The sequence below is a fragment of the Peromyscus maniculatus genome, chromosome 3, assembly GCF_049852395.1.
Source record: "Peromyscus maniculatus bairdii isolate BWxNUB_F1_BW_parent chromosome 3, HU_Pman_BW_mat_3.1, whole genome shotgun sequence".
Lineage (NCBI taxonomy): Eukaryota > Metazoa > Chordata > Mammalia > Rodentia > Cricetidae > Peromyscus > Peromyscus maniculatus.
In genome coordinates this window covers 68,559,711-68,584,187 of record NC_134854.1, presented here as the reverse complement: position 1 = coordinate 68,584,187, position 24,477 = coordinate 68,559,711, and the positions used below count along the sequence as shown (strand labels likewise).

General features: G+C 45.4%; 1 protein-coding gene across 2 annotated transcripts in view; it reads right to left on the bottom strand.

Annotated features, from left to right (window-relative positions):
* Dpp6 (dipeptidyl peptidase like 6) overlaps positions 1-24,477 on the bottom strand; it is a 790,869-nt gene that overhangs the window by 639,165 nt on the left and 127,227 nt on the right. Inside the window, exon 1 of one of the 2 annotated variants that reach the window (XM_042273275.2) lies at positions 16,343-16,666. The exons of the other annotated variant lie outside the window; for it this stretch is intronic. Within the exon in view, the coding sequence (XP_042129209.1) occupies positions 16,343-16,567 (225 nt within the window). The 5' untranslated portion in view covers positions 16,568-16,666. Of the gene's footprint in view, positions 1-16,342; positions 16,667-24,477 lie in introns of those variants that run through there. 2 annotated transcript variants of the gene reach the window in all.

Genomic DNA, 24,477 nt, shown 5'->3' with positions numbered 1-24,477 from the left:
TGTTGCTTGTGTTGGCCTCTCTTGTTCTTGCTTTCTTTGGCACGCTGTCTGATAAGTCAGCCTGAAGTGAGCAAGCTCAGACACTGTGAAAGCTCCTGGGAGAGAGAGAGAGCAGACATCTCAGCACACGTCTATGCTGCCTGCACCCCTGTGCTTCACTCTGGTCCTGGGAAGACAGCTAGGCTGCATCCTCTGTGTCAGGGAAGCCAGAGTCAGCCCAAGTAGGATGGCCCTCCTTATCTCTGAAAAGTGTAGAGTGAAACTCAGATGGGTACCAGAGACCACAGAAACTGACTCCTCACAGACTGGAGGTTGGTTGCTGAGGTCATAGTCAGTGTGGTCAGGCTCTGGGGAGGGCCCTGTACTAGGGTATAAACTGTAGCTTCCAAATGTATCCTACAAGGAAGATGGAGAGTTAGGACACTCTCTAAGGTCTGATATAAGGGCACCAATCTTATTCATCAGGGCCCCAGTCTCACAATCTAATTACTTTTCAAATGCTCCATTCTATATCCCATAATTTGGGGCCTGGATATCAATATATGAATACAGATGGGAAAGAAACCTTTATTACTGTGTTCACCATGTCTCCTTGATGACCCCCAAGAAGGGTGGTATGAGCCCAAAGCCATGTTCAAGGAAACTGGGACAGGAGGGCATGCAATCATCCAGTTGTCTCATAACCAAGCTCCCCAATTACCCTGTGCATTAAATTATATAAATGCAATCTATTCCTGCTAGGGTATGGGTTCTCCTCTGTTGGTTAAGGAATTAAAAGGTGGAAAAATCCAGGGAAAGTCAAGTTTGTTGGAGAGAGTTCAGACTCCCAAGACAGAGGAGGGGCTCCAGCACTTGGAGACCACTGACTCTAAGGGGGGGCCATGTTTTAACTAGGTTCCAGGACTCCATCCCTGTGACTTTCTTTCTCCTCTCTATTGCCCTAAGGTGTTCATTTCTTGGCTTGGGGATTGTGTCTCTCACTTCTGTCTGTGCCTGGCTTTTCATCTGCTAATAGAGCCCCCATTTGGTGTCACAGGTACAGAAATGACTGCTGGTTGGTTATTATTGAGGGTCAGGGGGGACATCCTTCTGTTCCTTGTGGTATAATGGGGAAGGAGAAACTTATTTCAGGTGAAAGGAAATGGCCTATTTTCACTTCTCCCCCACTCCTTCGCTCGAGGCCATGGCTGGCTTCACACAGGAGCGGTCACGTCACCAGCACCTACCCAACCCCCTACACCTATGACATTTCTAGCCCTAAGCTAGCTCTGACCTGCAGCCGCTCAGTTTTCTGCCCTTTGTAGCATCAACATTCAAAAGAATGTTACAACATACCTACTCCACCAGTCTGGCCGGCCAAGGGCGATTCTCTGTGTTTCCGACATATGAACCCAGCTTTCACCACCAACCGACATGAGGCAGACTGCAATTGTTTCCCATATTGCAAGTAAGAACGCTGAAGCCCTTGAGTAGAGAGTGATGCGGGGATCGGCATCCAAGCTCAGAGGTCAGAGCCTGGAACAGGCAGTGCCACTGTGCTTTCCTGTCTCTGGGGGCCTTTGAGTCAACCAACAAACAATGTCTAGTCTTGCCAACCCTAATGGCGGTGTGAGTACAGGCTCGATTCATTTCTCCATGCAGTGCCTTTCTCAGCTGTAATGAGAACATCTCATCATGCAAGCCTGCTGGATATCTCGGAGTTCACAGAATAAGTGGCTGCTCCTCCAGCAGAGCTCATTCAATTCTCAAACCCTTTCTTCATCTGAAATTGCACATTCAAGTAAAATATTTAAAGAGCACAATTGCTTTTTTGGGGGGCAACATTCTGTTAGTTGTATGTCCCGCCCTTCCCTGCTTGCTCTCATTGGGAACCCTGGGATTCAGAGCAGTACAGTAGTTTAAAGCCAAGACTCCAAATCACAGCCTAAAGTCTGTGTTAGGTGCTGGTTAAAGTGGACTTCATGGCTTATACATGCTGCTGAGCACAGCTGTTCTCACAGGCACACTGGGCCTTCCCTGCAACCCAGGAAGAATGCTAGAACAGGCAAATTCCACCAGCCCTGGAAGTCATCCATACCCCTTGTCTCCTTGTAAGCTGTGTCTAGTCATCCATCTCCTCTGAGGTTTCCTCCATGGCAGCCTTCCCCAATTATCCACCATTCTTTTGTTTCTTCCTCAACCTCTGACCCTTTTTGCAAGGTCATTGGTCTATCCCACACTGGATGCACCTTGTGATTCATATCCAGAGACTGGAAGTGATAGCCAGAAATTGGTCTCACAGTGTACCACCTTGAGACCTTTACTCCCTGTAGGAGCATCACTGGGCCCAGTGGGGACATTCAAGAGGGGCGGTAGAGAATCAGCTCTGTGGAGCTTATGCTTGACATCCCTGCTGGTGGCTGGCTGCCCTGTGGATGCACAAGGGATCTCAGGTCATCTCAGGAACAGAAGGTCAGCTTGAAATACCTCTGGTGACGTGCAGTGGCTTTTTAGATGCCCTACCGACACCATCTTCTTTGCACTTGAACTAGCTGCTGAGCTTTAGAGCTTTGCCAATCACTCACATTCCTGGTCCTGGTGTGATGACAGCAGAAAGAGTATTTCTATACAACTTCTGTTCTTAACTGTTCTGAGACCCCTTGGCAACTGAAATCCAGTGACCAGAGAGTGGATTAACTATTTGCAGCATCTTTAACCATAGGCACTAAGGTGGGGTGCCTAAATTTTGTCTTTTTATAACCCCTTTTCCCTAAGAAAATTTTATTTCACCCCAGGTATACAGGAATATATACTATGTCTCCAAATCTAACATTTACTGCTGATCAGTCAGAGAAACTTATTTTCACACAAGTCTCTGGGATACATGTGACTCCATCATTTATGAACAGTGAAAATAAATTTGCATATTAATGAGATAGGTTGCTTGTTTATTTTATATAAATAATTCAGTCTTGGATAAATACTTAATTCTTTGGGACACAGCATCTTCAGTACTTTTCAGAGTTGATTGATATTTTAATTTTATAATTATTGATGCTGAGAACATCACTTCGCATAAATACATCGTATAAAATGAGCTCAGCATCAAGGCTACTGTGAAGTCAAGGGACACAACACAGGCTGTTGTTGCTGGAAACACCTCTGACTCATTGCACCTTTGCATTTGATTGACCTCTTAGTTATTGTGCATTCAGAGACCTCTCCCTGTTGCCAAAACTTCTATGACCTCCATATGGAGTTAAATGACATCAGACCAGTGATGAATCTCACAGTTTAAGAAGCTGGGCACTAGGACACTGGGGAAGCTTCTAGAACTTGCCACAAATGGCAATGCCTCGTTAGATGAAGGCCATGGTTTGCCCACAAGGTTTGGTTATTTGCTTAGCTTACTGCCTGAGATGTCTTGACTTCACAGGGCAGGCTTTGGTTCAAGTATCCAGGGTTGTCACACTGCTCACTGTAGGGAGTGCAGATATGCAGACATCTAAAACCTAGACCTCACCCAACCCTGTCTGGCAGCTGCAGACCTTTGTCCTACACATTTTGGTTCATTTCAGCCCTGACATTGCCAGAAGGGCAGGTGTCCAAGTTCTTCTGCAGAGGGGCAGAGCTAAGGCAAAGGTGAGCTGCCTGCTCCAGCTCCATCCTTCAAGACGGATCTGATTACATTATCATAGAAATGGGTGCTATGCACAGCCAGAGAGCCTCAGGCAATTTCAGAGAGATTACAGAACCCAGGAACATTTTTTTTTCCTGGCAGAAACATTGCATTTGGTCTGGTAATTTGCGTTTGCCTCTAATGATGCAGGGTTCAAAAATACTCTCATTTGATTTCCTACCTGTCAGAAAAAGATGTGATCATAAAAAAAAGAAGCTATGTGTTTTTTTTTCTTTCAATTATATTGATTTAGGTAATGCAAAGTTCTGATCAAAGTGACTCACTACCCTGCTGTTCTTATAGGAATCACTTTCCTTTGTGGGACTCTTAGCTATTTATTAGCTTCTATTCTCCAATAACCAAAAAATTCAGCAAAAATAGAGACTATTTTAACTGAATTCATACTTGTCAAATTTATTAAAACAATATAGGATATTGCAAATGCTAAATGCTGATTATATAAAAATACGTTCTTCTATTATCTCTTTTTAAGATTCAAAAAATGTAATTAGGCGTGTGATGTGTATATGTATATGTATACATGAGTGCTATACTCAAGGAGGGCAGAAGAGGGCATCTGATCACCTGGAGTTGAAGTTACAGGCAGCTATGAGACACCCAATGTGGGAGATCAAACCTGAATCCTCTGGAAAAGCAGTGCTTTCTCTTAACTGCTGAGCCATCTCTCCAGTCCCCACACCGCTGTTTTCCTAATAACCACTTGCCCATCTGTTCTCTTAGGCTGAGCAGTCAAAAAGAACCTCTGCTTAGCCCAACAACCTGGCAATTGAAAAGAGAATTCCTTTTCAGACACGTAGAAGAGGCCATAGGAAAAGTTCAAAAAAAATTTGCTTTTAGAATGTTTTCAATTTTAATGTGTTTGCTAGCTTAGAGTTTTAACAAGATAGCTCAACAGGCCAGCCTAACTAGCATGCTTCAGACTTGAAATTAAATCCCCAGCATTATCTTTAAAAAAGAAACCATAAACAACAACAACAAAAAACAAATTGGCAAGTAGGATTAAAGAAAGCAGGTTTACTCAGATGGAAGGGATCAGAGTCTGGTGCCATCACTCAGTCATTTCACAAACAGACTTATTCCTTGTGATGTCACAGGCATTATGTGTATTTGATAACAAAACAGCCCAAAGTCCTTATTCCCAGTTCAGCCAAGATTCTGACACGGGAGAATAGAAATGAAAAGAGACACGATAAGTCTATTGTATAATGTATCAGAAAGTGTTCAGCACTGTGGCAAGGGAAGATCAAATGGTAGTGGGGTGGGGGAGCCTGGGGGTAGCAAATAGGCTGGGCTCCAATTCTAACCAAGGAGGGGAGGATGGGCTGGAGTTCTTGAGAAAGTGATGCTAGAGGAAACTTGAGCCTCAGCCAATGGGAGCAGTCAGGCAGATAAGGTGTGTGTTTTTTTTGGGGGGGGGGTTGTCTAGGATAAGGGGTTGGTAGATAGATAAATGTGAATGTTTTTGGTAGATGAGAGTCACTAAGCCAGATGTCATCAGAGGACAGACCATATCACACCTTCAGGTCGTTGCTCTGAGTGAGATGAGGTGGGGTTGCCTGTGGTGGATCTTGCCTTGCAGGTGGATCTAATTATGCAGGGCTCCTGTAGAGCAGACACCTGATGCACTAGGATCAGGACCCAAGGAAGCCACTGTGGACTGGACTTGGGAAACGGACAGGAACACCCTGAGCAGAGTTGGAAATCTTTCTCTGTTTAAGTAGGATGATGCTTCTGAGGTACTAGGCAGAGGATGCTAATGCAGAGGGGCTGCCGGGAACACTCAAGTCCTCCTTGCATCCTGGGACTCTGGGATGAACCCCTGCAGTACAGAAGTCCAGAATTCGAGATGCTAATCTCCCTGATGTAGTGAAATAAAAGCACAGAGGCAGCAGGGTCAGTGAGGTCACTGGAGGGGCGGATCTACCTCAGGATTCTGCTGAGGTGCCTCCTGTCCCATGCTGATTGACATGAGCTAAACAAGGCCAGAAGACGCAATGAGGAATAATGTGGGTGATTTTGCATTCAGCAAGGCCAGCTGCCCAACACGGAAGCCAGAGGCCCTGCTGTACCAGCAGCTTGGTTTCTATAGGAACAGTGCCCTGCCTTTCCCAGCATCCCCTCCTTTAATAGACAGCTAGTGAGGGTGAAGAGATGGGGTTGACTTTCTTATACTTTTGCAAGAGCTAAAATTCTGGAAGTAAAGAAGAGACTCCCCAAGTGCCCTTTCCACATACAGAGTAGAAATTAAAGATTCCTGGGCATGGCAATAACTGGGGGGAAGGGGACTGCATTGGAGGGAAATGTTCAGATGAAGCACATACCTTCACCTTCTAAGCTGAAAACAGCCTTGGTCCAAATACATGTATCTATCGTGGAGACAAGAAACAATGCCAAGTGCTTGAACCAAATAATTGAATTTCACGTTACCAGAAACGTCAACTCTGAGGGCCTGCCCCAGGCTCTCTGTTGCTGACTTCACAGCCTCCACTCCAGGCTCCTGGAGGCCACATTCCTAAGTGAACCCTTACAGACATTTAGGAGGCTGCCTTGTGCTGTGGTCAACCTAGAGGCCTGGTCCTGCCCCTGTGGTCCACCAGCTCCGCACAGACCCCACACAGACTCTAGCGCCCTTCTGTTCCTCCCCTGAGAAAGGAGCAGTGAGGCCCGTCCCTGTGCCTCAGCACCCCAGCCTCCGCAGCCTTCCTGTGGGCAATTTCCTCACCGGTTTATCAGAGAACTGCAAAACCTGTGAGACACAGGAATATTTGCCCTGAAAATTCAGAGGGGGCTGGAGAGCTAAGAGCTTTGGCTGCTCTGATAGAGGACCAGGGTTCAATTCCCAGACCCCGCATGGCAGCTCACAACTGTCTGTGACGCCAGTTCTAAGGGATCTATGCCTTCCTCTGACCTCTTCTGACACCAGGCACACATTTTATATGTATTCATATATGCGTATTTTTACTATATATATATATATAATTTCAGAAAGCACTCTGTGAACCCACCACTTCACGACAGAACCCATTAGGGCCAAGAACTAAAAGATGGCCAGTGACACAGAAGAAAGACATGTGTCCTCTGCTGCAGCCCACTCAGGCTAGCCAGACTGTGATGAGGCCGTTAACTTGCTTCTCAGAATATAGGCAGACCCTATCTGAGCACTGCAACACCAGTGCCTTCTAGACAGATAGACAGACAGATGGACAGGGAGGCACAACAAGCCAGACATTGTTCCCCAAGCTTCTGTGAGAGGCACTATACTGTCTTCCATTCTCACGTCTTCAGGCAGCTGGAGCAAGTTCTCCACCTCTGCCTCATCTTCCAACCTCTCCCCTTAGGAAAGCTCTCTGATTCCAAGTATTGCCACACTCCACCCCTCCTCCATTCCTGCACTCCTCTGATTGACCTCACCTTAGGTCTATTCTGTCACAGATTATGTCTATAATAGAGAGTGGATATATGGGGTGAGAGACATTGGACATGCAGTATGTGGGGCCATATTAAAGTGAGATGCATACATTGTGCATTTCACGCAGAGTGGTATATGAAGATAGATGCACATATTGTTTATATAAGAGAGGAGATACAGGTTAGATGAATATATTGTGGGTAACATGGTGAGGAGGCCACTGCTGTCTGAAAGACGCTGTACTTGTTCCATTTGCTCTGTCTATAAACCTTCCCACAATGGTGAAGAGCAGGAGACGGGAAAAAAATCTATTTTCTCAATTCTCAGTTTGGACAGGAACCTACATCCTTTATTCCACTTTTTAAAATCTTAACATTATATTAAAAATTGGCCCCAACTTATCTAAGGTAAATGCTGATGCCGACATGAAATCTATCCACTAAAGAAGATTAAAAATTGATTTCTATAGTGACTTTGATGATCTTCAAAAAATAGGTTTCATTTGAATTAAAATAAATGTGTGTGTGTGTGTGTGTGTGTGTGTGTGTGTGTGTGTGTGTGTGTGTTTCTATTTTTCATTCTCACTAGGCTTATAGCCAGGGCGACTTTTCTGACTTCCAAACATCTGCAGGTTGTTTGTAGACTCACTCAGTATTGGCTGAGATAAGTCTATGTGCTTCTGCCAGACAGAAGCTGTTTGAGGAGCTAAGATGCTTTGTATCTGGAGACATGGGATTCCCCCTCCTTTGTACACTGTTATCCATTTTCTATGCCAGCCATCCCCCTAAGGCCTGTTGAGAGCTGAACCCCAACAACTAAGCCTCCCTCCAGAGTCAGGCATCCCTCCACACCTGTACCTTCACTCCCTGCATCTCAGAGGTCTTGTAGAAGTCTAGCTTTCCTGTGTGTGTGTGTGTGTGTGTGTGTGTGTGTGTGTGTGTGTGTGTGTGTGTGTTTGCATGCTCACCATCGTGGTGGAACAAAAATGAACTCTTGCTAGGCTAGGCTTAAGGTGCATATGAGTGATACTAGAAAACATAAAGCTGCTTATTGTGCACAAAGGGAAAACTACTGAAGAAAGTGGGTGAATCTTACAGAAAAACGAAGCTGGACCCAGCCCCCACCCCACCCCCGGCAAACAGTATAACCACCCAGAATCAAAAATACTTAGGCTTATATTTTATGTTCACATATTTTTTAAACATTTATGTGTGACTGTGTGTATGCACATACACATGTATGAGGGTACCTGTAGAAGCCAGAGGGGGTATCAGATCCCTTGGAGAAGGAGTTACAGCTGGTGAGCCACGATGTGGGTGCTAGGAATCAAACTCAGTTCTTTCAGAAGCGCAACAAATGCTCTTAACTACTGAGCCATCTCTCCAGGCCCCATTTCTTTCTTTCTTTTTTTTTTTTTTTTTTTTTTTTTTGGTTTTTCAAGACAGGGTTTCTCTGCGTAGCTTTGCGCCTTTCCTGGAACTCACTTGGTAGCCCAGGCTGGCCTCGAACTCACAGAGATTCGCCTGCCTCTGCCTCCCGAGTGCTGGGATTAAAGGCGTGCGCCACCACCGCCCGGCCAGGCCCCATTTCTAACTCACAGACATAATTAAGTTAATTTCCCAGCTTAATTACAGTGGCATATAAAGAAAAGAAAGAAGAGTGAGACTAGGAATCCAGAAACCTATGTGATTTGTCTGGTGTCATCTACTTGATGACATTGTAGTCTAGTCATCTGTAAAATGAGAGGTTATCTATTAAAAAATAAAAAAAACTCCACCCAAAATAAGTTCAGAAAGCTGGGCCTAATTTTAAGGAAAACGTTGCAAAAGCTGTTCCCGGGAAAGGGCACACGTGTTTTACATCTCTATAAAATCAAATCAATAATCTTGAAATGGAAGAAAACCATGACATGGCTTGCAGGTCCCCTTGTGCCCTTAACATTCAATTTATTAAGCAGAGTTTAATTTTAAAAGGATCACAGGATTATTATTTTTATAGGCAACACTGCACGAGAGGATCAATATCGCGCATCGAGGGAAGTACTTCTCCAGTACTTGATTAATGCATTATTATCGTCAGAGTAATTAAAAGGAGCGGGGTCGGCTACAATCAGCATGTACATCTCACTCAGCAACTCCTGCCAGTTGCTCACAAAAATTAAACTCATTCATCAATCCGACTGGAAAGGATAAAAAGCTTTGGGTAAGAAATGAAAAAGTTCTACTATATGGAAGGGAAAAAAGGCCATCTAGGGCCAGCATCTAGACACAACCATTCTCCACTAGTGATACAAGAAGGCTCATCTCATATAGGAAAAATGAGCCAGCACCATAGCACAAAATTAATATTATGGAATTCTAATACTCTGGGGTCTCCTTAACCTCTAGGTAACAGATCCATGTAAAATTTGGAAATGTGTGCTGGCAGCAATTAAAAAAAACTAGCATGCCATGTAAATTTGGCTTTCATACCTACCTCAAAATCCCTTACTGCCAACAGCTCATGTCCCCTGGGAAGGGATCACATTCCTGCTTCACAGACACATTTTTTTTTTGCTAGTTTTAAAGAGCAAAAGCTTGTTAACATGTCAAAATTTGTTTGCTGTGGTTCACAGTTAACAACTGACCTGCCCGATAACAAGCCAGGGCAGCCTGTTCTTGTTAGTGTTGCAAGTGCAAAGATTGGTTCCTTGTCCTGATTTTCCTCCCAGGTCGAGGCAACTGTACGGGGGACATGAGGCAGGGGTGGTGCTGCCTGAAGCTTGCAGGTGCAGAGCAGAGGTGAGGCATCTTTGATGCTGTTTTTGGCTTCCCTCCTCATTCCGCTGGCACGGCTTCTCTGTGCAGAGCAATGTGCTACTGTCCAGTAGCATCTTCAGCTTCCTGTGTCCAGGTTCACTGTACTCAGAAAAGGAAGAACTTTTCATGTCCTTGCTACGTACATGGCTCGGACTCTGACCAATGTTTATTGAAAGAATTTATAGTGAAGCTAAGCGACCACTGGCTTTCCCTGAGCACTCACATTTCTAGTGTTAAATACAGTCTGCAGTAACAATCTAAATAAAATTTAGATTTTTAAAATGTTTTTAAACAAAACCAAAATATTATGTCCAGCGGCGAGCTATGAGATGGTGTGACAGGGAGACAAGGGGACTCGAAGCTCACCTAGTGAAAATCTTAGTACAAGAAAGGAACGTGGGCACTGGGGGGTGTGGTTCATGAGCATTTATGCTGAGTTTCAATTGGAATTAGTGACCTATTCATGAAGATGCTTTGTTATAATCTGCAAAGCTGTTGATATGTCTTATGAGAGCTTAGCAGGGCAATCATGCCAGTTATCCCACAGACCTTGCAATGCTAGTATTGCCCACTTCAAAAAAAAATGTAAAAGCAAATTATCTTCAGAGAGGCAAGTCCTGAGTAACAAAGCTGTCTTCACAATCTTCTGCAGGAGCCACGGGACGCACCATGTTCCCTTTGCACCAAGGTGAAGAAAGCATGAAGGGGGATGAAAAGAACACCAGAGACCCAAACTTTAAAGGGTAGGAGGAGGGAATGATTTGTCAAAGAACTAAGGCTGAGATCAGAAAGGGATCAAAGGGGAACAGGAAGATGGAGGGAGGGAGAGATGGGCAGAGGGAGTAGGAAAAGAAGAGAAGGAGGGAGGGAAGGAGGGAGAATTCATACAGTACCATGAAAAGGCACGAAGCTTTGAAGATTAGAATGACTGTCATCTAGAACAAAAGTTAGGATGGCACCGAGACAAAGGAAAAACCATCTGATGGCACGGGCATCCTGTCAAGGGGTCGACAGCACGCCTGTGATACACTGTGTGCAGGTTGTGTAGTAACCGAGGCACAGAGTGCAAATCTACATCCAAGCTAGACAAGGCAAAGAGGACTGTTGAGGATGAAAACTGGAGCTAGGAGTGTCAAGACTGGTTTGAGAGGGGAGGAAGCTGCCAAGGCAGAGAAAAGATTATGGAAGCTGACCTTAACTGTTTGCAGAAGGTAATAATGGTAAGCCATCCCTGCAGCTGCTGGGCTCAGTGAGCACCTCTACTATACCCACAGCATCTGCCCAGCAGGTATGACTGATGTGGAGGTTAAAGGCACACTGCTGCACTGGGCACCTCCTTGGTCACAGCTCCACATGACTCCCTTATTCCCCATACTCATTCTGGGGGTGGGTATTCTAGGCACTGCCAAGAAGTGATGAGGAAGGTTCTGGGAACGATAGGACAGCAGAAAGCTTTAGCCTTATTATTTTTTTTTATCATATTAGGAAAATGATGTGCAATTGAAATTTAAAAGTCATTTAATACTGGCGAAAAAAGTTTCAGAGTATATGGACATCTTTGTGGTGGCAAGCTGCTTAGGAAACAAGTCACAAGACTGATAAATCCCAAGGACACATGACGTCAACCCCACTGGACAATCAGGGTAGAGAAAAAGAAGATGGACTGAGGGCTAAAATGCCATGCAGGCTGGAGAATTGGACCTGTTGGACTGACTGACATCATGGGCAGTGGTGTATCAATGGATCTCAGCTTTGGCCAGTTGGTGGTTTTAAAATGAGGCCATCCACATGTTAATATCATTAGGAGAATGTGAGTCACCCAAAATGAAGAAAGCAGAAGTGGCTATGTATCCTTAACAGAAGAACCACTGTGGCAGTGTGCAAGGTCCCTGCAGCCGTTTCGGAGACGGGAGAGAAATGCTCAAGTACAGTCCCGACAAAAGCTGGTGTTTTAAAATGAGTCACGGTTAATTCCAAGATGTAGCAAGTCACTACATTTCACTAAAAGCCACTTTCAGCAGCTCTTTAGAGTCAACTTATTTTTAACTCTACACAATGAGGTCTAAACGAAAGTGGCTACTGGTTCTGCAAAGGGGTTGCCCAACCAATTGCTTTTGTTTAAATAAATGTAAAATTTGCAAGGAAACTGATTAAAATGAAAGACCCCCCTGAGTTTATTTCTAACTCCTAGGACAGCCCCACCATCTCAGTTTCTTTCTTTGTCACTGTGGCGGAATGCCTTGACAAAAGCAATGTATGATTCTCACTCACATGTTCAGGGTACAGTTTATCACGGCAGAGGAGTCAAAACAGCAGGAGTTTGAGGTGGATAGGTGGTCACACAGCATCCAAACACAGTCAGGTTTCAGACTGAAGAAGGCTGGTGCTCAGCTCACTTTCTCATTTTTCTATACTCTATGATCTCAGCCCAGGGAATGGTACTGCCCATGGTGGGTGGGTCTTCCTAACCTAACGAAAGGGTCAACTAACCTAACGAAAATCAAAATAATCCCCCACTGGTACACCCAGTGGCCTGTTCCCAGGTGATTCCAGATCCCATCAACTTAGCAATTGTGATTAACCATGACACAACCCAAAGAGGTTATCTGTGGACCTGCACAGGTGACAAACAGGTCATTGGTCACAGTGTCATACTGTCTGCACTTGGGTGATATCTTCTTAGCTCATCACTAGCCCTTCAACTTTAGTGAGGAGTGTTCTATACAGACTTCTTTAGATTTCATCTGGGTCTTTGTAGAGTACCTCAAATCTCATGGAAGTTACCTTTTCTCAATCATACACAGACATGATTGTTTTACTTAATTAATAAAAAGGTGAGAGAGACAGAGACAGAAGGAAAAATAGGGGAGTACCACAATGCTTCTGTGGAGGCCAGAGAACAGCTTTGGTGTTATTCATCTCTTTCCATCTTATTTGAGGCAGGGTCTCTCATTGCTTGCTACTGCACATAGCAGGCTAGCTGGCCCACAGACTTCTGGGGATTCTCCTATCTCTACCACCATCACTGAGATTATAGACTCTACCATAGTAAGCTTCTACATGTGTTCAGGGGATATGAACTCACATCTCCATGCTTGTATGGCAAGCTTCTTATTCACTGAGCCTTCTCCCACTCTTCATGTTTGTTTGCACACATTTTTAGGCATTATAATATCACTTTTTATCTCCATCTCTGGGTCTAAGGCAAGATACATAAAACCCACTGTGTTTTAAAGTTATGTCTTCCTAACCTGGAGATTTACCAGCATCAGATGACCCCGACTGGGAAGTTGTTTCTGTATGTACTGGTTGGTTTTTCTTTTTCTTTTTCTTTTTCTTTCTTTTTTTTTTTTTTGGTCAGCTGGACACAAGTTTGCGTCATCTGAGACAAAGAACATCAATTGAGAAAATGTGTCCATAAGATTGGCCTGTAGCAATTCTGTAGGACATTATCTTGATTAATGATTGATGTAGGAGCATCAAGCCCAAAGGATCAATGTTTTATTTCAGCAAGAGAAAACAAACTAATACACTGCATATTGCAACAGCTATTCCTGACTGGCAGAACATAGACTTGTGATGAGGGCACCAGTCTTGTATTCAGACTGCTCACTCAGACACAAGAGATGGAGATTTTCTATGAGCTAATGGGAAGATTGCATTCAGCACCCGGAACAGCTCCAAGGGGAGCATTGAGGTTCCTCAAGTAAGTAGGCACAAGTTAGTCTCTCTCTCTCTCTCTCTCTCTCTCTCTCTCTCTCTCTCTCTCTCTCTCTCTCTCTCTCTCTCTCTCCAGTCTCTCCCTCCCTCCCTCCCTCCCTCCCTCCCTCCCTCCCTCCCCCCTCATCTCTCCTCACAAAGCAAAGTAGTCCTAACCAGTCACATATCTTCTTCTGCTGCTAGGCTTTCCACTTGATTAAAAAGAAAAAAAGAAAGAAAGAAAGAAGAATAACATGAGATTGACATGTCTAGCAGTTTAAAACAAAGAACTTTACCAGTTAGCTTTTATTGCAAACAAATTGCAGCCTCTGTTCTTGGAAGAAAAAAAGGTTTTATTTGTGCATCTGTCTTTTGCCAATTTTTTTTTAAAGGGGGACGTTTTTGTTTTGTTTTAAGGGATGTTTTTAAATTGGAGCTACATTTAACTCTGTTTCATTGGTTGAACTTTAATTATGCTTTCTTGAGTACATAGGAGGTAAACATCATGATGCTGTAGGCACATATAAGAAGTAGGAAGGTTGATGAGTATGTAAATAAACATGTCCATCACCTCACACGGCTACTTTTCTTGGTATTATGGTAAGAACAGCTAAAATCTACTCATGTATTAAGAATCCTCCACATGACAGCTGTATTACCTATAAAGCTCTTGATGAATAACCTTCATGCTTCTTCATCCCACACAACTGCTACTTTGTAGGACATGTATGTGCTTATTATGACCCAATAATAGAAAAATATATACACAGTACACAAAACACACTTGAGCAATGCCCATGTGCATGGGTACATGCAAACACACACTTCTGTATTTTACAGGACACAAACACAGAGTCAGGGCGTGATGCATCTGAGCTTGAGAAGCCCCATTTCAGAGCTCTCATAGTAGACACATGTCACACTGCTTCAGTATCCTGGATCTGCGGCTGACCTCAGACTTTGGCTTATCTGAGCAGCAGTTCGAGCTATGCATCAAAATGAAAAGAGGGAGATGCATGCTCCCAGCTAGGATCTTAAACAAAACAAACAACAAACAAGCCCAATCCAGATGGGCGGAGACCAGCTGGTGCTTCCAGGCCTGTCTGTCCTTTCTGCTAGCGACATCTAGAGCCTGCTTAGCAGAGCAAGCTCATTCCAGACCCACAATCCAAAGCTTTTAAGCCAGATTTCAGCGAAGGGGGGTGTGCATCTTTCATGCCCGCGTTGCAACCCAGTTATGTTCCCCAGGATCCTAAATAAATAGAATTCTCCAGAATTCTTCATTGCTTGATACCCTCCTCAAGGAATTCTAGTTCTTTGAAACAGATGTCAGCATAATTTTTCCTTTTTCCTTGAGACTGGCCCACTGGAGTGAGGGACATTAGTCTTTGGTTTCTCTTTCTAATCAGAAGGATCTGGAAATGACCAGAGAAAAAAGATGCACGATGCCTCGCTGTGGTCTGTGGGCTTCCCTCCAACTCTTGTCACTTCTGTGGCGGTCCTTGTGCCTCACAGAATAAACCAAACCCCACTATTAACAGCAGTGTGGCCTCACTGGTGGTGTAAGATCTGGTGATTGAAATCCTGTACCCCCGGAAGCACCGTCCCACCATGCACATCCTTTACACCAAAACTTACTAAGCACCCAGTCTTGTTACTCTGGACCCTACAGGTCTCGCAGCCACACCTCCTGCTCCCTTCAGGGCAATGGGCTGCCCGGCAAGAGTGAGGAAGACTAAGAGGCTGGTACAAAGACCCAGGTGCTTCAGAACTGCACCGCAAAGGGATCGCGGCAACTCCTCAAACACTACATACCTATTTCTACAAGGCTACACCAGCCAAGCCCGACCTGCCTGCCTCAGGGCTAGCCTGGCTGTTGTCTCCAGGTCTTGGAAAAAGCTCTCCCTCCCTGAAAGTCCTCGTGGCATTGACCCACTGGAAGGTCAATTCATTTCACCTCGGGAGCCACTGGTACCCTGAAAGACTCTTTGACTACTAAGGTAGTAAGTAAATTCAGTCTGTGAAGCCCAGACTTCCAGCCTCAAGAGTAAGAGACCACTCTGAGAACTTCTAAAGGAAGGAGGATGGCCCAAGTAGAGTTGCTGGCCCACAGGCTTGCAGCCCAAATTTGCATGCATGGTACTTAGCAACGAAAGCTGTATTGGGCCTGGGTCAGAGGCCAGGATTCTGGAGCTAGGACTTTCTTTCTTTCTTTTCTGGAAAAGCACACCACAGGTATAATCCTCGGGTGTAGAGAGGGAAGGTGTCTGGGGACAGTGAAAAGGGGGGCAGCCTGAAGAGGAGAGGAGGGCCACCTTGGCTAGTTGCAGTGACAGGTGGAAGGAGGGGGAAGGATTCTGGACTAGCTGTTCCCTGAGCCTCAGAGCAGGAAAATAAACATACAACACAACTCCAAGCATACACAGATCTATTTCCCTCCTTGGGAAGCACAGCGGGCTGCGGCTACAAACAGACATCCACGAATCTAGTGAATTCCAAGCATAGTCCACATCCCAGCGGGCGCAGCTCCAAAACCCTGCCTGCTCCAGCCACCAACTCCTGGCTACCACCGCAGAGACCTGCTCCGGACCATGGTGACTGAGATCAGGAGCCAAGGAGAGTGTCTGAGCGCGCTCGGGCACAGCAGGGGGAACGGCAAGAGAGCAGCAGGGGACCCAGAGACCCCCAGGAGTCGCTAGGCCCATGACTCCCGCCAAAGCCCCCACCACTGCCACCCACCCACCGCGATGCTCTTACGTCCTCCTCGTCACAGTCGCTCCGCGCCTGGTACTGGAACCGGGGCCGGCCACCCGCACAGCCTCGCTCCCGGGGTGCCGCCGCCTGCGCCTGCGGCCCTAGGGGCTTCGGGCCCGCGTCCTCCTCCGGCCCCTGGCCACCCAGGAGGCGACTGGCCTCCGGGGGCGCCGGAAAGGAGCGCGAGGTGTTGATCTTGCCGGTGAACCTTTGGTACAGAGAAGCCATGGGCCGCCGCAAGCTGGCTTACTGGCTTGGATGCTTCGGAAAAAAAAAATTCCTTTCTCTATCTCTCTCCTCTCTCCCCACCCCCTCCAGCAGAAAAGAGAGAAGGGGGGAAAAGGAGGCGGTGGGGAAAGAAGAAAGGCGAGCCCGGCCGCTCCGCGCCACTCGCGAGTCGCCTGGGTGCTGAGCGACTCTGCCTGGCTCAGCTTCTCCGCCCCCTCCCCGGCGGCGCGGAAGCCAGGGGTCGGAGTGATCGCTTTCTCTTTCTGCTTTGCTATTTTTTTTTTAAGTCCTCGCCACAGCCACGTTCGGCCTCACCAAAGAGACGGAAGGAAAGCAAAACACCAGAAGCACACCAAGGGAGGGGACATGTCTAGGCCCCATTATTTGGCACCACCTAGAGACCAGCTCGCATCCCGGCTCATCTCCTGGTCCCCGCCCTGGCCCCTAGCAGCTCCTCCTTTCCCTCCTCAGCGGGGTACCCCGCTCTGCTGTAGTGATGGCACCTAGGGAGTTCCAGTCCCAGGGAGCTGGAGGTGGATGCCGGAGGAGTCTCTGAACATCAGTTGGGTCGTGGATGAGGGTTCAGGGCTGGGGCACTCCCAGCTTGGCAAGGGCCGAATGCCCCAGTGAGAGGGGAGAGCGCTTCAAGAGGCTAGGGCTGAGCAAAGAAACCCTAACTGCCCTAGTATCCCGGGGCTTCGCTGCCACGGCTTCCATCGCATCCTCTTTGGGATGCAGCACACAGCTGTCTTTCAGGGACTCCCACCTAGTATTGTTCTTCCGACTTTGGTTAACTTTGGCAAAGACCTCCTGGGAGCCTGAGGTAGGAATGCGGCTGCAGGGCGGTAGGAGGAGGTGGGAGAGGAGGGCAGGCCTTGTAAAAGGAGTAGGCACAGAGAAGCACCTGTTCCCGGACTCGTCTTCCTTCCACCACGTAAGATTTCAAAAATATACTCATTTTCTTCTGATCTTTTTAAGAAAGGAAGACCAAGTCTAGAACAGGCCGGGGGACTCCTGTGCTGGCCTAGCGCAAGCCTCAGGAGCAATGCCTTTCAAGGGCATGCCTGGCTCCAGCCTGCCTGTCTATGTGTAAAGACAGGGAAACGCTAAAGGACTTGGAGGTCAGCAGCCTTTCCAAACCTTGTTCCACCCCCATCCTGGCACTGAGATGCAGTGAGAAGGGAAGCCTTGACCCCAAAGGCCGTTCAGCACCCAGGGCTTCCAATAACAAACTCATTTTGGCGCATTCGAACGTGCTTGAGTGCCCCCGTGTGGAGAGACGAGCAAACTGTGTCAGCCTGAGTCTAGGCCCTGGCTGGCATCTCCCTCTACTTGCTTCCTCCACTCTTCCCTATCGGCTTCTGGAGCCCTTGTCTTTCGTGGTTCTCTGGCCATTATTGGGTCTCTGTCATTCCACCTCCTTTGGAGAGACTCAGGAATGCTGGCACCCGCTCAGTCTCAGCTGTCCCCTCCCACAATGAGTCCAGGACCATTTTGACGTCTCCCACCACCCGGCAGTGCTCCAGGAGACCCTCAGCTTCCCTGTTGCTATTGAGAATTTTAAAAGCATAGGGGAGGTAGCCACTCAGAAGACCTGGCGAGCTGAGGACCTCCTTGACCGGGGGCTGCAGAGCCCTCGGCATGGAGGGAGAAGGTGAGCCGCGCTGTGCTGAGAGGAAGGTGAGCCGCTGCGCTGTGTTGAGTGAGGGCTGCTGTTGGAACCCAAAGTACCTGCCCTTCCTCCCAGTCCTCCTCTCTCTCTCCCAAGCTCTCAATGGCAGAAGTTGGTTTTCGGTAGAATTTTGTCGGCCCATCCTATGCTCCACAGCCGTTGTGTTCACTGTGAATAGACAGCCACAAGGCACCCTGGAGACATTTCCCTTTATGAAGAAAATAAGAAGAGCTTGAAGCCCCATTCCAATCACTGCAGGACTCATTTTGTGGGAGGCCCCCAAAAGTCTGGGGTGGGAGAGCTTTGGCCATGCCACAATTCAGACGACCCACTGAATGCTTTTAAGGACATAAAACTAAAAGCTCCATCTCCTGTTCAGTAAGTCTTGGCTCCCAGCCCTTCACGTGAAAGGTTTCTCTGCTAGCCACCTGAAAGGACCAGACCTGTCTTTCAGGGGTTCACATCCACTGCAGCTGAGGATTCTGACATCACTACCTGTGGATGTCCCTCATGTCTTCCTTATTATACGTGAAGGACATATGTACAGTTCTACACAAGCAGAAATAACTGTATAACATGTTGATACATCCATGCAAAATGTACAAATTATATGAACTATTATGTCCACTACTTTATAGATGAGTGCCTATTAACCATTATAAATTAATGATAGAAGTTTTAAGAACTATTTTCATTATGTATTGTGTGTCTCTGCATGAGTATGACCACATCAATGAGTTACCCTCAGAGACTGGGGTGTCAGATCCTCTGGAATTGGATTTATGGGCAGTTGTGAGCTACCTGATATGGATGCTTGGATCTGAACTCTGGTCCTCAGGTAGAGTGTTATGTGTGCTGAACATGTGAGCCCTGTCCTCAGCCCCAAGATTGAACCATTTGTTTAATGATGAATTCAGCAAGTTGATAGAAAAGGCATATGTCTTCAAGACTTATTTTCTTTGGTGAGTCTGTAAATATTCAACTTAAAATTTGGTCAAAGCTTAAAATTCTGATTAAATTACTCTGAAAATATGAATTACTCCTATTTGGGGGGGGGGGTTCGAGACAGGGTTTCTCTGTGTAGCTTTGCGCCTTTCCTGGAACTCACTTTGTAGTGTGCTGGGCAGTGGTGGCACACGCCTTTAATCCCAGCACTCGGGAGGCAGAGGCAGAGGCAGGCGGATCTCTGTGAGTTAGAATTATTCCTATTTAAACATATTGTAAAACAAAAAGTTGTAAAAATGCATAAACAATCAGAGAAAGAATTAAAGTAATAATTTTCTCTCTAGAGAGAAAGATCTGTAGCATGAACAGAAGAAATGGAGAGGAGGCGAGGCAGGGAAGAAAGGCAGAGCCTGGCCAGGCTGTCGTGAAAGGAATAGCGGTCGGGGAGCTGGGAAGAGCTGTTTGTGTGAAAGGCATTCCTTGATGCACTCTGATGGAGGCACACAGCTCCGTGGAGAACTTGGCCACATTCTCTGTCTTTCAAGTGAGCACAGCGCTCTCAGGACCATCTTAGGGGATGGTTTTGACTGTGAAGCCATGAACCTGTGGCAATGCACCTGCAGATCCAGCCTTCTCCTAAACATGGGCACACAAACTGCAGAGTACATTTAGAGACTGTGATGCTGTATAATCCCCTGGGCAAGATTAAGCAGGTTAATACTGTACCCTGAGTGAGGATGTGGGGATTTAGAGAATGGGGAAGTCCACTGCTTAGGACACATAATTAAAATCAAATCTGGTCTGTGGAAAGCCCTCCTCAATAATATAAGGAATGAGATAATAAAGGGATAATAAAGCTGGGGTCCTTTCAATCAGATCTTCCTGTCTTTGAAGGAAATGGGTCTAAGAACCCTGGCTCAACTTGGCTTTGAGCATCTTATTTGTAAAAGAAAAATTGTAGGGCAGTTGAGACAGCTCAGCTGGTACACAGGTGTATTTGCTACCAAGTCTTACAACCTGAGTTTAATCCCCAAATCCCACACAGCAGAAAGAAACTGATTTTTGCAAGCTGTGCTCTGACCTCTACAAGTGTGCCATGGAACACACACACACACACACACACACACACACACACACACACACACACACACACACACAAATAAACAGGTATAATAAAAACATTAAACTATATAACTCTTAACCAGAGAAAAGTCGGGACCAACTTTTCTGCCTAGAGGAGCAAATGTGAGGCGTAAGCTGCACTGGAGTCAATGGAGGAAATGTGGTGAGCTGATTCGTGGGCTCTTTCATGTCAAGATGTGCACTCTTCATTACTGTTTAAAACCAATGTCCACCTGCTCGCTTTTCTCTGTCGTATCTTATGGTTGCTTCTGTATACGCTGCTCCTTGGAACAGGTTTACAAACAAATGTGAGAAATTATCAAATCCAGCAGATGCTACAGGATATTTTTGAACTGACAACAAAGGAAGCTTAAAAAACCTTTATCCTTCCTGAATACTAATATTGGGGAGATAAAATGGCCACCTTTGCACACCCAGAAGGCAGGTCTTCCCTGAAGCACTGGGCACACTTCTATAAATTGGGATAAATGAAACAAACATTCGGATATCCATAAAACACAGTGTTTGAAAATGAGAAGCACATTCTTAACCCTGAATACACCCCAGTCCCCCTCCCCCTGAAACACACACACTTCTTGTTTGTCTGATTTTGCAAGATGACTAAGGATGGACTGGGCTGTAGGCTCTGCACAGATTTCAAACAAGGACTGCATAGTACATATATACATATACATATACATATATATACATATATACATATATATATTATCTACACAAAGGAATTGGTAAATTCTGCACTCAGCAAAACCTCAAAGGTAAAGTGGGAATTGAATTCTTTTTCCAGCTATTCGACATATTAAATATTAATATGTTTTAAAGGAAAACATTTATTTTAACTCAATGAAAACTTTCTATGAAATCAGTAATGTTTTAATCTACCAGCTCCACTCCTTTCTGCATTTTAGTAATGCTTTCTTGAACTGCCTATGTCTGGAGAGAAGAGGATTAGAGAAAACAGGAGACCTCAACACAGTTGAATACACAGGCCTCTAATTGCAAGCCATTTATCTCTGGTGTTACGGTTCATCTTTGAGCTAAGCCACCATTTCCATATTCAAAACCATGACAGACAGGGATATCATTTAGGGAATATTCTCTCACCCTCAATAGTTTCAGGGATGTGACCCTTGCCTGACTCTCTGACCTCAGAACTGACTGTATGACTGATTTTGGCCAGTGCATGAGCATGATGCAGGCAGAGGCTGGTCACTGTGTCACTGAATGGCCTCTGTGCCATAAGCACACGTGTCCCCTGTTAGCTGCTGCCGCTTGGACCTGGACTTAATCCCTAAGTTGTAGCCATGCCATGCAGTTGGGAAGCACATAGCAAAGGCATCTAGCTGAGCCTAGTGTGGACCAGCAAAATCTCAACTCATTAGTGTAAAACCATTAGTGTAAAAACATGGATCTTCTTGTATAATCATCTGAACTTAGGGGCAATTTGTTACACAGCATGCTATGACTGACAGCTAAATAACAACAGCGCTTACTACAAGCATTTCACTTCTTTGCCTAGAAAGTACCGAATGACTACTACCTGCTGTTTGTGCTGTGTTGTAGGGTGGAAATGATGAAGCTGCAATCATTCAGACCAGACAGGCTTCACATGCATCAGGTGAGTGCTATACACGAATGAGCTCTCGGGCTTCCTTGAAAACGGAGAGATGCGGCTTCTCCCATTGCAGTTACAACACTGTAGGCTCACCAAAGGACAACTTTATCAGAAGATGACTGCCAGCACCTCCTGGATTACAGGTGTGTTCTTTGCAAAACTGAGCTTTTTAGAGTGCGGTCATCAGACAGCATTTTCAACCCACTGAGGATTGTGGGGAATTGCATATTACATCGGCCTCCAATGGGGACATGTTAGGAATACAGATTCTAGGGTCATACCCATTCTAGACCTGTCCAAACAGAGAGCTGGGACTGGAGGATTGAGATCCATACTGAAACAGCCCTCTGTGAATACCTGCTACACACGCAACGGTGAGAATTGTTATCTTAGAATAACACACTCCGGTCATTCTCTACATGAAGCAAGGCATCCTGAAAGAGTCTCTAGGTGCTTCACTCCCAATAAGAGACTTATACTTTAGAGGGTCAACAAGGATTCTCCTGGAGGGGGGATAAATTTTATTTATTTGTTTGTTTGTTTGTGTAGTGTGTGTAAGTGTGTGCACGTGTGCCTGTGGAGGTCAGGTAACAACTTGCAGGAGTTGTCTCTCCTTCCACCATGTGGGTCCCACGAACTGAACTAAGGTCATCAGACTGGGCAGCAAGTGCCTTTACTCACTGAACCATCTATCCAGTCCAGGGAAAGAAATTTCTAAGAATCCAAAAAGAAGAGCCCTTTCCTCCCTGATGTGGGGTTAGCTCAGCAGCTTATTGGAAGTCACCCTAGAATGGAGGACATGTCTGGATGTTGTCTGCCCTTGCGTTGACCTGTCCTCTGTAGTGAAAGGGAAGATTCCATTTCTCTTGGTGCCTCTCTCCAGAGACATTTTGACATTGTGTTTTAACAAAGAGCCTCTCCCTTCTTGCCAAAATGCATACAATTTGGCAGAGAGCTCTGCAAAACTGCAAAGGAGGAAAAGCCTTACTTTCAAAAATTGATCCCATGAAAAGCACTCAGCACCTCTGCCTTGGCCTTGCTGCTTAGTTAATGCAATAAAGAAAACCTGTCCTTAATTAAAGACCAATAAATTTAATAAACATATTTAAGTCGAAAACCGACTGCTATGAACTTAATTTTCCTGAACCCGCTCCTTTGAAGTCCATTAAAATGTTCATTATAAAATCCATGTTATTTCATTTTTCACTGTAACTTGGGTCCATTGCAAATTCCCATGGCACATACCTACAGGTTGGAAAATGGGCTGATGCCATCTGGTATAGTTCAGTATATTTCCTTGAAATTCAATGCATTGTACAGACAGAAGTGATATCCAGTATCTATATGCACATACTCATGTTCATGAGCTAGTTATGTAGCACATGTGATCTGTGTGTGATCACATCCTCATGAGCAAAAGCAAGAGCTGTCAACGCATAGCCTGACTCATGCATATGTGGGTGTGCCTAACAGGAGACATGGTGGCTTCTCGTTAATGAAAACAGATTCTATTAGGAACAATAAAACCGAAATGAAGCTGCCCATTTCTTGTGGGTAATTCAATCTCTGTGGACTGCAACCCCATCCATTCTATTCCACCCGCTGCTCCACAATTTCTTCCTCATAAAGGTTAAAACTGATTTGTCTATACAGCTAATTGCATTTCAAATCATAGTAATTTGGAACACACAAAAAAAGTAATTCCCCTTACAATGACTTATATTTATATTTTGCTTGACAGGTAAACAGAAATTGCCTGTTGGCTAAATAAATCCATTAGTCATGTAAGCCTGCAGTTTGAACAGCCCTTTTCCTCACTTACAGAGGGCAACAAGTGGATCCACTCTCCGCTACAATAGGGTGAGGTGGGTGCCATTTGTTCCCTGCCTCTTGATTTGAGCTCCTGATAGGCCCTATTACCTCAGTCCTCTCAGCAACCCACCCATAATCACTGTCATTACATCTCTTTATAATCTAACAATACTCAAATTGCATCATTTGTACAGAGCCTTTTCCATCTCTGTGGGAAAAGCTGGATAAATTAATGCTTGCAAAGGACTTTGAAGGATTTCTTAGCCTTCTTAGGATAAAAGAAGTAGCAATATGAAGCCATATTTACAACTGCATTTCAGGGCTCTGATACCATTCAGTCAAGTTCAACTCCAAATGAGATGGAGATGACTAGTTGTGACATCAGGGGATGCTGGGCTTTCTACTAGAGATGGTCAAATCATTAAGCATCTTTCTTGAATAGGCAATTTATCTCTGAAACATAAAATTATCAAATCCAAAATACACTATGGGATAGAATACAGAGGTTGTAAGTATTCTAAGACAAAACTGGAATGATAGCTTGCAACAAGCTTTAGCCTAACATTTTAGCCACTGATCATATCTGGACTGTATTGAGTCAACAGATTAAAAAGGGAACTTCAGGCCCTGAACTCAACAAATAGTTTCTGGTCTCCTGGGAAGGCAGCCTGTTGGGAGTTCTCCATGGAGTAACACACAGCTACTTAAAATGATGGCATCTCAAAT